Here is a 13,125-nt window from a genome sequence, read left to right as displayed (position 1 = left end):
TTTGGGACATTAAACTGCCTCAACTGTGCTGCCATAAAGCACCACATGAATTGTCTTCCCCATGCCATTTTCCTCAACTTCTGCCCCAAACCTGTCCCAAGTTATCAGAAGAGTGGTATCCCTGACACAGGTACCGTACTGAGGAGGCTATTTTGTTTCCTGGAGCTAACGGTTGGTCTTTTTTTGTCTGCATATTGATTTTTAGCTGTTTGATGCTCTAGTCGTACTATCAAGGCTTTACTGCATTCTTTAGTCAGTTCTGCAAAAAATATAGTTTTGGATTGGAGACATGAATTTCCTAATGGGAATCCTTCTATTCCTATGTTTTCAAGGGGAGATAAATGAGACTAGATCAGAGGCTCTTAAAGTGAGGCATCACAGAAAATATTTGTTCTTTACATCCAGATAACCAGCCACTGGGGTTTATAGACCTAGAAGGGCATACTTACGTTTCTCTGCACGTCACTGCCTCAGAAGGCTGTGCTCTTTCCTCCTCCCACCTCCCAAAGCTATATTTCAACTGATAGCTGGCCCTGCAGGCTACTTCCACCAGGAACAATATCTGTACCAGTCATAGTCACCACTGCCTTGAATTGTTTTGCATCTGGATCCTTCCAGGCAGCATCCATGACCTTTAGCACATTAGTCAGGCCTTTCACAGTTGTATAAAGAAGCACACTGATGCTCTTTTCAGGAAGGCTGCATTCCTCATATTTTTCTCAGTGGAGCCAGAGATACAAAGAGAGAGAGCTATCTAATTCTACAGATTGGCAGGGTTCCTACAAGTGCAAGGAGCAACTGAAGGAATGCATGTAGCATTTAAAGCCCCATATGACAATCTCTTCAACTTCATGGACAGCAAAGACTTTCATTTGATTAATGTGCAGCTAGTGTGGCTGCCAATCACCTCATCCTCCACATGACTGCCTATTAACCAGGAAGCTGTTGTAATGCTTTCAGCATGCGACAATCTACCATACCAACCCTGATCAAATCCATGTATCAGGATGGTGGATTGGTGACCAGAGCTATCCCCAGGTGTCATGACTCCAGTAAGTCTTCTGCAGACAGGGAGGGACAACAGATATGAGGCCCATGTCAGTACAAGAAGTGTGATAGTGCAGACAATAGGCATTCAAGTCATGTTTTAAGTATCTAGTGCACTACAGCCCACTGAGAGTATCAAGAATCCTTGTAACAAGTTGCATGCTATATAATATCCCAATGAAGAACAGCTTACTGCTTCTAGAGGCTAAAGGGGGGATGGAAAGATGTCCATTCCCACAGCATGAAGAGGGTACCCTCTCTGCGGAGACAGCGACATCCGCAGCCATTCCTTGCAGCCCACTGACACAGGGCACAGGCTCAGAGGTGCTATTGGTCGATAGCATGATGTACTGAATAGACCCAACCAAAAGCCCTGAGCAAGTGTGGCATTCAGGCTGACCCGCAAGGCATCTATTGAGGCAGTAGTACCTGCCACTCTGGAAGCCACCAGTGTCCTTAGTATCTTCTCCTGACACCTTTTTAACTACAGAAATCTTCTGGACTGTCACTCTCTTCAGGGTGCTCTGCATGTTGTGAGAAACTTCCTGCAATGTATTGCAATGTGGGTAGTGGACTCTTCCCATTTCTCTATCATTTCAACCATATGCATGGAAACTGTTTCTATTGTTTCTACATGAGAACGACACTCCCTAATCATCGCTTTTTGAAGACTGGGCCCTTGAGAGCTGGATCCCTGAGCTCCTCAGCTATACACAATTGTTTCTACAGCCTCCATAAAGGAACAGCACCCTCCCTCTCTTCCACTGCCAGGTCTGGATGCTCAATTGTGCTGAGGACTTCACCTTTTTTTTAATTTCAAAATATACTTTATTTCAAAGAATTTAAAGATACACACAGTTCAAGGTAAATATCACAATTCCAAACCAGTACAATTCAAACCAAAACACTACAGATCGTACCCAAAGTGATCTCATTATTACAATTTACACACAGTATTTCTTATGACTCATGGTGTACAATACAAGGTGGGGTGGCCTTACACGGTGGCCTTTCCCCATAGAGCCTTTGCTTAGGCCGCACCTCGTCTCAGTGTGTCCCGCAGCACGTACTCCTGGACCTTGGAATGCGCCAGTCAGCAACACTCGGTCGTGGACAGCTCCTTCTGCTGGAAGACCAGCAGGTTTCAGGCGGACCAAAGGGCCTCCTTCACCGAGTTGATGGTCTTCCAGCCGCAGGTGATGTCTGTCTCTGTGTGCGTCCCAGGGAACAATCCGTAGAGCACAGCGTCCTGTGTTACTGAACTGTTTGGGATGAACCGGGACAGGTACCAACGCATCTCTCTCCACACCCTCTGCGCAAGGGGCAGCCATCAGGAAGTGGACGATGGCCTCCCATCACAGCCTCGAGGGCAGCCCTGCCTGACTCCAGATCTGATCGGAAAGCTCTCTGACACCCACCCATTGATTAGGACTGCGCTACGGATGTCCGCGTAGAGCAGTCGGATCCAATCGCAGATTCCCTCCCTAAAACCCATTTTGGAGAGCACGCCCATCATGCATGTGTGGGCTATTCTTTCGAAGGCCTTCTCCTGGTCCAGGCTGATGAGGCAGGTGTTCACCCCCCTGTCCAGCACATAGGCGATCGTATCCCTGAGCAGCGCAATGCTATCAGAAATCTTCCTGCCGGATACAGTATAGGTCTGATCTGGGTGGATCACCCGCTCCAGAGCAGACTTGAGCCTGTTCACGATGGCCTTAGACAGAATCTTGTAGTCGACATTTAGCTAGGAAATGGGTCGCCAATTTTTGATTCCTTCCCTCTTCCCCTTCCGCTTCTATGATGCCTTTCCTCATGAGCTCTGACATGCGGCCTGCCAGAAGCATATTCCCATTAACTTTCAGTAGGTCTGGGCCTATCCAGTCCCACAGAGCCGAGTACAACTCGACCGGCAAGCCGTTGCTTCCGGGAGTTCTACTCTTCTCGAAGGCAACTCGTCCAAGGTTAGTGGCCGATCCATGCTTTCCCGCTCGCTGTCCTCTTAAGATTTCCATGATAGAGGACAGGAAGGACTGGGAGGCCGTGCTGTCTGTGGGCTTCGTGTCATACAACCCAGCATAAAAGGATTTGCTGATCATCAGTATATCGGCCTGCGAAGAAGTCAGTGAGCCGTCTTCCTTTTCTAAAGCTGCTGATCGCAGAGGTCTCTCTGTGCAGCTTCTGGAAGAAGTGCGAGCACTTCTCACCCTGTTCCACCGAGTGGACTCTGGACCAGAAGATGATCTTTGAGGCCTCGGAGGCGCAGAGCGAGGCTTGCTGGCCCTTCACCTCTCGGAGTTCCTCCCCAACATCGACCCCCATCAACTGCAGCTGGAGCAGATCTTGCATGCTTTTCTGGAGTTGTGGCACTTCCCTCTGACTCTCTCTTGCCTCCTGAAAACCTGGTAATTTGTAGGCAGGCATCAGAAGAAATTAACTATGAAAACTGCCAGATTGTTGTATAAAACCCAATTGGTTCACAAATGCCCTTTGGGGAAGGGAACCTGCCATCATATACCCAGTCTGTCTTACAGGGACTCCAGTCCTACATTACGTGGTTCACTATTGTTGTTCTCTGTAGTAGCATTGCAAGCCAGTCAGCTATAAAACAATCGCTATTTCAAGAAGGCTCCCCACCACCTTATCAGGGCTACTAGAGATGGTCAATAAATGTGGTCTTGCCAGCATCACCTATGTCTGAGAACAGAAAAAGACCTTTATTAGTATCTCATACAATGCTGTTGAGCATTTTCTTTATATGACACTAAGTGGTTTATAATTTCCAGATTCCTGTCTCAAACCTGTTTCAAATATTGGGATCAAACCTGATTGAATCTATATTCTTGCTTTTCTTTTCTGTTACAGTGCAGCTCTCAATTAATAAACATTCCGCTAGCACATGACTTAGAATATGCAGAGGCCCGCTGCAGCCAGCTACTGAGAGTCACATTTTCTTCTTGTCACCGCGAGGTAAGAGTCGCCAACTTATGCTTACTAATGCAAAACTGTCACAGGGTGAGAAACATGCGACAGGCCAAATTGTGCAGGATAACCATAGCTATCACAGTTATTAGTATTTGTAAGATAGGATAGGACACAGCTACCAGTGATTTCATACAAGAGACACAAACATATGAAAATGCAGTACCCAAAAAGACTATGCAGCCTTTCTGACGAGTCACAAAAACGAATACCTCTCAACTGCAGTCTCACTGAAAGATATCTTCAGATCCCCATAAATTTTTCCACATTATCTGCCCTCAGTGTCTCCTTAGGGAGTTCACTCAACCTCTGATAGCGTACAGCTATTAATGTTTGTGATACAGGATGTCTGCTTCCCTTCTCTGGGGATTAGGGAGGGAATGTCAGAGCGTGGGGCCTAGATGGCTCAAGCCACACCAGTCAATAGTGGGGTGAAGGAAGGGAGAATGCACAGGAGAGCAGTGTTAGAGGAACAGAATTTTTTTGGGGCTGATGGGGTAGAGGAAGTTACAGATAGGGAGGAGCAAGGTCATGAAGGGACTTAAATGTAAGAATAAGAATTTTAAATTGGAGATATTGGTGCTACTGTATGTCAGCAAGGACAGGTGTGATGGACAGGAGTTGGTGCCAGGTAGGATATGGGAAGCAAAGTTTTGGGTGAGCTGAAGCTTACAGATTGTGGAGGATGTGAGGCTGGCCAAAGTTGGAAAATTTGAGTCTGGAGATAACAAAGGCATGTATAAGGGTTTTAACAGCAAGTGGGTTGAGGCAGAGTGGAGGCAGGCGGTGTTATGGAGGAGAAAGTAGTTTTTGTGATGGAGAGGATATAGGGTTGGAAGCTCAGCTCAGGTTGAATAGGACATTGAAGTTGCGAACAGTCTGTTTTAACCTAAGGCAGTAGCTGGCGAGCAGAATGGAATTGGTGGCAAGGGCAGAGAGTTTGTGGTGCTAGCCAAAGATAATGGCTTCTATCTCCCCAGTGTTTAACTGAAGGAAATTGTGGCTCATCTAAGACTAGGGGGGTAATTTCTGGTTTTAACCCAGGCAGATTTGTCTGCGTGTGCACAGCAGACACCAGGAAGTCCCGCTCCCATTTAGAACTGGCGGACCGATACTTAAAGGGGCAATGTACCTCATTGAAATACTTGAGGTATTTAATATTTTGTGTATTTGGACAACTTAAATGAATTTAACCTTATCGGTTTGGGTTTCCCATTGCTTCCAATTCACATCAAATGAAAGCAGGCAGGAAGGGCCGGATCCATGAGTGTCTTTATTGCACTGCTTGTGGGCCCGGAGGAGCAGGAGTGCTTCATCCAGGCTCAACATGCTCACCTGGCCAACAGGTCCCGGGTGACCCCTCCCCCCCCCACCCGAATGATGGACCCTCCCTGATGGTGGATTCCCCCTCCGATGTTGAAGCCCCCTCACAATGCTGGACCCCCCCGCCCCCCACCGATGCTGGCTGCCCCCCGCGTGATCCTCTATGCTGGCTGATCCCCTCGCCCCCACCGATGTTCGATGCTGGCTGATCTCTCCCCTCCCCCCCCCCCCCCCCCCGATGTCCGATGCTGGTTGGGTGACCCCGCCCACCCCGCTCCCCTGATCTCTGATGCTGGCTGACCCCCCCCCCCTCCACCGATGTTCAATGCTGGCTGATCCCTCCTAATCCCCAATACTGGCTGGACACCTCCGATGTTGTCCATGTCCCCCCAACTCCCCCACCCTCCCTCCAATTTTTTGCAGTACCGATGATCTCTCTCTCTTTCTCCCGCCCCCTCTCTGATTTGCAGCTCCTTTCACTGCCGACAAGCAGTCAACCTGTCAATCTAGCTGCCAGGCATGTGGGAAACCCAGAAATTCAAAAACTCACCTTCAACTGAGTTGTGATCGCAGATTCCGACGCACTCAATTGGCTTCCAGGTTCCCCACACAAATATCTGCGGACATGTAGGGTATCCGGCTCCGAGTCAAAATCATGCCCTAGATGTTGGACAAGTAGCCTGACAACATAGAGGCAATGGAGAGGTCAAGAGATGTGGTGGAGAGTTACAGCCAGGTTTCATACATATGGAAGCTGACCCAATGTGTTTGTTTAATATCGCCAAAGGGTAGCATGGAGATGATGAGGAGGAGAGAGCCAAGGATAGAATCTTGAAGGACTTCAGACATAATGGCATGGTTATGATTGGATAGGTAAGTGTGGAACCAAGTGAGTGATGTCCCACTGAGCTGGACAACAGAAGAGAGGTGTTGGAGGTATGATGGACTATATTAAAGGCTGCAGAGAAGGCGATGAGGATGAGGAGGGATAGTCTATCATACAGGATAGCACAGAGCCATTAGAGCCTGTCAAAAATGGTAGAAAATAATGATTAGTGTTTGTCATACACGATAGAACACAATATGGCGTAAAGTGTTCATGGATAGTTTGATTTGATTGTGCTGGGTTTGAGTCATTAATTTTGTCCTTCACTTTCTCCAAATTGTAATTTCCCTTGACATAAATTTCTTCTGGAGTTCACACGCTCTTCTTTTTTCAGATTAATGTTGATCAATATTATAAGTCCTGCAAATCAATAACTTCGAAGTGCTACAGCGAAGAAGAGGGACAGTGCTTCTGTGGCGCTCTTGCTGCATATAGCCGAGCATGTTGTCGACAAGGAGTTAGCATCAACTGGAGGAAACCAGACAATTGTCGTAAGGAATATCGCTCTGTTGACTCTGGTTTCTCATTCCTGTTGTATTTTTTGATGTTATCCTGCTTTTTCTTTTCATTATGGCTCATTTCCACTTAAATAATAAAAGTGACAACGACTGTCTTATCATCTCAGAATGTCTTAAAGCATTTCATACAATTAATTACTTTTGGAATGCAGTAATTATTTTTATGGACATTGATCTCTTTAGCGGGAAGATGATCTATGCATGGTATATCTCCACTTTTTTAATAATGGGGATTATATTTGCCACTTTCCAATCCTTAGAAATCCCTCCTCAATGTAACAAATCTTCAAAAATATTGGTTAACAGCTCACTAATTTCTATCCCCAGTTTCTTTAGAGGTCCTGCATGTATTTGCTGGACAGTGCTTTGTCTATTATCAGCTCATCTCCCACTCCTTGAACTGACTTGTCTGAATTTTCCTCGGTATCCATAGCTGTTGCCCATGGCAGTGGAGTCACTGCCCTGTTAACTTAGTCCTTGTGGCAAAATTGGCTGTCCACAGTGTTGCTACTATTACTGATACATTTCTTCCACCACAGCTTCCTCCCTTCTCTGCCCGTGTCATGCTCACTTTTTCTCAAACAAATAATTTCTGAAACACCTTTAGCGTTATTGAACACTGAAACACTGCTCTTCCTTCCACATTCTCCTGCTCTTTTAGAACCTCGTCTCATAGTCACCCTTCTGTCAAAATACAACTAACTGACTCCTGAACCTATTTATAACTCTCATTTTTCCATCGTCACTGGGTCAAAATCCTGTAACTCCTTACCTAACAGCATTGTGGGAGTACCTTCACCACACGGACTGCAGCGGTTCAAGAAGAACCCCCCCCCCCAGAATGTACAGGCACTACCATATTCTCAAGAGCAAGTAGGGATCAGCAATAAATGCCAGCCTTGCCAGCGACACCCACATCCCAAGAATGTATTAAAAAAAGTTTAACTTACCCTCACTGCTTTGTGAGTGTAAAAGCAAGAAACTCAGGGCTTCAGTACCATTGGCCCTTATTATAATGTATTTAAATGAGGGCACTCAGGACACAGCGACCGGATCACAGGAAGGGCCAGAAAGTGTGAGGGAACTCAAGGGAAGTGATTTAATGGCGAAAAACGGGTTCTGCCTGATTTTCCTGCCGCACAAATTTACATGCCCCAATTATTCATTGGAAATGTGCTATAAACAACAAGGAAATTCACGGCCAACTATATAGGCCACTTTTCCAGCCCATTAATAGCTGCAAACTGCACACTGACCTGGTCAATTAACGTGAAAACTGGAATCTGCTGCTAAATACTTGGGGCCTACAAGTTTGACATGCTCAAAGGTTTCATTCTTTTGGGGCCATTTCTTTAAAGCAGTTGGTTATTAAAGTATCATCCATAATTTGGTTGGGGATTGATAAAGTAAAAGAAAGTCCCCACTTACAACTTTCAACCCAGTCTGTTAATTCTGCTCCTTCCCAAAACTTGCTGGAGAAATCTCTCTCTGCTTTCTCCAATGTTGCAGTGGGACACACTGGCAATTTTCATACCATCTTTACGTTCTGGAAATATGTTCTTCCTCTGCAAGTTAATCCAGTTCTGACTATTAAGGCCAGAAAGCTTCTCACATTTCTGGTTTGTAAATGTTACCATCAAGACTTGAGCCTATATCGACCAAGTCATGAAGAGTTTGTTCTTCCATAAAACAATCATTCCACCCACCTGTATCATTTCCTTTAGTGGCAAACTAATGAGATATAATCTAAATTTAAAGAAAATCAATTTGGAACATTTTTAAACTTCTGGTTTAAACTATCTACAAAAGTAGGAGAAGTATTATGGTAAATTATATCACAGTCACATTTTATAGGTAATATTTCTATTTAAAATCAAATTGTAATTGAAAACTAATTTGTTTTTTTCCTTCTTTCAGCATCCCATTGTGAATATTATAACAGAGGTATGTAGTGTTGCCCTCGTCTGGCAACTGTGACTCTTTGATATTTAATCCCAGTACTTGGAACCAACATTCCACCAGATTATACGATACATCCAACTCTCCAGTCAATTGTTAATATTACAGTTGAATTTTTTAACAATGGTCCAAGAATGGACTTATTCTCAATATAATAAAAATAACACGAAGTGCTGCAGCATTGTTCTACCATCAGAAATCACAAGCACTTTCAGTGAAGACTTTTATTGAGTCATACTTAAAAATTATGCCAAGGGCATTTGGGATCAGAGGTATGTTACTGCACCAGTCCACACAGTACTGCACTGGACATGGACTTCCAGCATCAGCATACAATCACTTCACAGTTCAGGAATTGACTGAGATTGAAGATCTCAGGACTGAAGACTGACTAGTACCAAAATCCTAGGATTGGAGACTGACAAGTGCTGAAACGATAGGACTGAGACTGATTGGTGCCCCTGGTCCCAGAACTGGAGACTGATTGGTGCCCCTGGTCCCAGAACTGGAGACTGATTGGTGCCCCTGGTCCCAGAACTGGAGACTGATTGGTGCCCCTGGTCTCAGAACTGGAAATTGATTGGTGCCACTGATCTTAGATCTGGAGATTGATTGGTGCCCCTGGTCCCAGAACTGGAGAGTGATTGGTGCCCCTGATCTTAGAACTGGAGACTGATTGGTGCCCCTGATCTTAGAATTGGAGACTGATTGGTGCCCCTGATCTTAGAACTGGAGACTGATTGGTGCCCCTGATCTTAGAACTGGAGACTGATTGGTGCCCCTAATCTTAAAACTGGAGACTGATTGGTGCCCCTGATCTTAGAATTGGAGACTGATTGGTGCCCCTGGTCTTAGAACTGGAGACTGATTGGTGCCCCTGATCTTAGAACTGGAGACTGATTGGTGCCCCTGGTCTTAGAACTGGAGACTGATTGGTGCCCCTGGTCTTAGAACTGGAGACTGATTGGTGCCCCTGATCTTAGAACTGGAGACTGATTGGTGCCCCTGGTCCCAGAACTGGAGACTGATTGGTGCCCCTGGTCTTAGAACTGGAGACTGATTGGTGCCCCTGGTCTTAGAATTGGAGACTGATTGGTGCCCCTGGTCCCAGAACTGGAGACTGATTGGTGCCCCTGGTCTTAGAACTGGAGACTGATTGGTGCCCCTGGTCTTAGAACTGGAGACTAATTGGTGCCCCTGGTCTTAGAACTGGAGACTGATTGGTGCCCCTGGTCCCAGAACTGGAGACTGATTGGTGCCCCTGGTCTTAGAACTGGAGACTGATTGGTGCCCCTGGTCTTAGAACTGGAGACTGATTGGTGCCCCTGGTCTTAGAACTGGAGACTGATTGGTGCCCCTGGTCCCAGAACTGGAGACTGATTGGTGCCCCTGGTCTTAGAACTGGAGACTGATTGGTGCCCCTGGTCCCAGAACTGGAGACTGATTGGTGCCCCTGATCTTAGAACTGGAGACTGATTGGTGCCCCTGGTCCCAGAACTGGAGACTGATTGGTGCCCCTGATCTTAGAACTGGAGACTGATTGGTGCCCCTGATCTTAGAATTGGAGGCAGATTGGTGCCTCTGATCTTAGAATTGGAGAGTGATTGGTGCCTCTGATCTTAGAATTGGAGACTGATTGGTGCCTCTGATCTTAGAATTGGAGAGTGATTGGTGCCCCTGGTCCCAGAACTGGAGACTGATTGGTGCCCCTGGTCCCAGAACTGGAGACTGATTGGTGCCCCTGATCTTAGAATTGGAGACTGATTGGTGCCCCTGGTCTTAGAACTGGAGAGTGATTGGTGCCACTGATCTTAGAATGAGAGACTGATTGGTGCCCCTGATCTTAGAACTGGAGACTGATTGGTGCCCCTAATCTTAGAACTGGAGACTGATTGGTGCCCCTGGTCTTAGAACTGGAGACTGATTGGTGCCTCTGGTCTTAGAACTGGAGACTGATTGGTGCCCCTGGTCTTAGAACTGGAGACTGATTGGTGCCTCTGGTCTTAGAACTGGAGACTGATTGGTGCCTCTGGTCTTAGAACTGGAGAGTGATTGGTGCCTCTGATCTTAGCACTGGAGATGATGTGGAGATGCCGGTGATGGACTGGGGTGGACAAATGTAAGGAACCTTACAACATCAGGTTATAGTCCAACAGTTTTATTTGAAAATCACAAGCTTTCGGAGACTTTCTCCTTCGTCAGGTGAGTGTTGGATTCCTTGAAAATTACTGCATATATAGTCAGAGAACAATGCCTGGTGATTACAGATAATCTTACCAACTTTTTTTTCCGCTGGTGGGGTTACGTGTAGCGTGACATGAACCCATGATCTCAGTTGAGGCCGTCCTCATGGGTGCGGAACTTGACTATCAATTTCTGCTCGACGATTTTGCGTTGTCTTGTGTCTCGAAGGCCGCCTTGGAGAACGCTTACCCGAAGATCGGTGGCTGAATGTCCTTGACTGCTGAAGTGTTCCCCGACTGGGAGGGAACCCTCCTGTCTGGCGATTGTTGTGCGGTGTCCGTTCATCCGTTGTCGCAGTGACTGCATGGTCTCGCCAATGTACCATGCTCCGGGGCATCCTTTCCTGCAAGGTATGAGGTAGACAATGTTGGCCGAGTCACAGGAGTATGAACCATGTACCTGGTGGGTGGTGTCCTCTCGTGTGATGCTGGTATCTGTGTCGATGATCTGGCATGTCTTGCAGAGGTTGCCGTGGCAGGGTTGTGTGGTGTCGTGGATGCTGTTCTCCTGAAAGCTGGGTAATTTGCTATGAACGATGGTCTGTTTGAGGTTGAGTGGCTGTTTGAAGGTGAGTAGTGGAGGCGTGGGGATGGCCTTAGCGAGGTGTTCGTTGTCATCGATGACATGTTGAAGGCTGCGGAGAGTATCGTGAGGTTAACATCGACGACATTTTCTTCCTATGGACCCACGGCGAAGAATCACTGAAGAGACGACACGATAACATCAACAAGTTCCATCCCAACATCAAACTCACCGTGGACTACTCCTCAGAATCGGTTTCTTTCTTGGACACACGAATCTCCATCAAAGACGGGCACCTCAGCACCTCACTCTACCGCAAGCCCACGGACAACCTCACGATGCTCCACTTTTCCAGCTTCCACTCTAACCACGTCAAAGAGGCCATCCCCGATGGACAGGCCCTGCGAGTACACAGGATCTGCTCAGACGAGGAGGAACGCGATGGACACCTACAGACGCTGAAAGACGCCCTCGTAAGAACGGGATATGGCGCTTGACTCATCAATCGACAGTTCCGACGGGCCACAGCGAAAAATCGCATAGACCTCCTCAGAAGACAAACACGGGACGCAACCAACAGAGTACCCTTCGTCGTCCAGTACTTCCCCGGAGCGGAGAAACTATGCCATGTTCTCCGCAGCCTTCAACATGTCATCGATGACGACGAACACCTCGCTAAGGCCATCCCCACGCCTCCACTACTCGCCTTCAAACAGCCACCCAACCTCAAACACACAATCGTTCGCAGCAAATTACCCAGCTTTCAGGAGAACAGCGTCCACGACACCAGACAACCCTGCCACGGCAACCTCTGCAAGACATGCCAGATCATCGACACAGATACCACCATCACGCGAGAGGACACCACCCACCAGGTACATGGTTCATACTCCTGTGACTCGGCCAACGTTGTCTACCTCATACCTTGCAAGAAAGGATGCCCCGGAGCATGGTACATTGGCGAGACCATGCAGACACTGCGACAACAGATGAACGGACACCGCGCAACAATCGCCAGACAGGAGGGTTCCCTCCCAGTCGGGGAACACTTCAGCAGTCAAGGACATTCAGCCACCGATCTTCGGGTAAGCGTTCTCCAAGGCGGCCTTCGAGACACACGACAACGCAAAATCGTCGAGCAGAAATTGATAGTCAAGTTCCGCACCCATGAGGATAGCCTCAACCGGGATCTTGGGTTCATGTCACGCTACACGTAACCCCACCAGCGGAAAAAAAAGTTATCTGTTTTTAATACAAATGGTCATTCTCTCTCTTTCACTTCCTTTCGGATGTTTCTCTCTCTCTCTCTCTCTCTCTCTCTGTCTTTGGTTCTGGCCGTTTGTATATGCAGTGGTCTTGTATCTAATGTCTCTCTGTCTGAACACTATTCAATTCCTTTGATTGCTTTGATAACGGACAGTTGGAAAGATTATCTGTAATCACCAGGCATTGTTCTCTGACTATATATGCAGTAATTTTCAAGGAATCCAACACTCACCTGACGAAGGACAAAGCCTCCGAAAGCTTGTGATTTTCAAATAAAACTGTTGGACTATAACCTGATGTTGTCAGATTCCTTACATTAGAACTGGAGACTGATTGGTGCCTCTGGTCTTAGAACTGGAGACTGATTGGTGCCCCTGGTCC

General features: G+C 47.0%; 1 protein-coding gene across 1 annotated transcript in view; it reads left to right on the top strand.

The window, feature by feature from the left end:
* LOC137320382 (mucin-5B-like) overlaps window positions 1–13,125 on the top strand; it is a 119,780-nt gene that overhangs the window by 102,348 nt on the left and 4,307 nt on the right. The window contains exons 8-10 of the mRNA XM_067982082.1: window positions 3,910–4,014; window positions 6,570–6,726; window positions 8,671–8,697. Coding sequence (XP_067838183.1) covers window positions 3,910–4,014; window positions 6,570–6,726; window positions 8,671–8,697 — 289 coding nt within the window. The remainder of the gene's footprint in view (window positions 1–3,909; window positions 4,015–6,569; window positions 6,727–8,670; window positions 8,698–13,125) is intronic.

Source organism: Heptranchias perlo, chromosome 4 (genome assembly GCF_035084215.1).
Source record: "Heptranchias perlo isolate sHepPer1 chromosome 4, sHepPer1.hap1, whole genome shotgun sequence".
Classification (NCBI taxonomy): domain Eukaryota; kingdom Metazoa; phylum Chordata; class Chondrichthyes; order Hexanchiformes; family Hexanchidae; genus Heptranchias; species Heptranchias perlo.
Note: the sequence above shows the minus strand (reverse complement) of the source record. Positions and strands in the feature narration are given on the sequence as shown.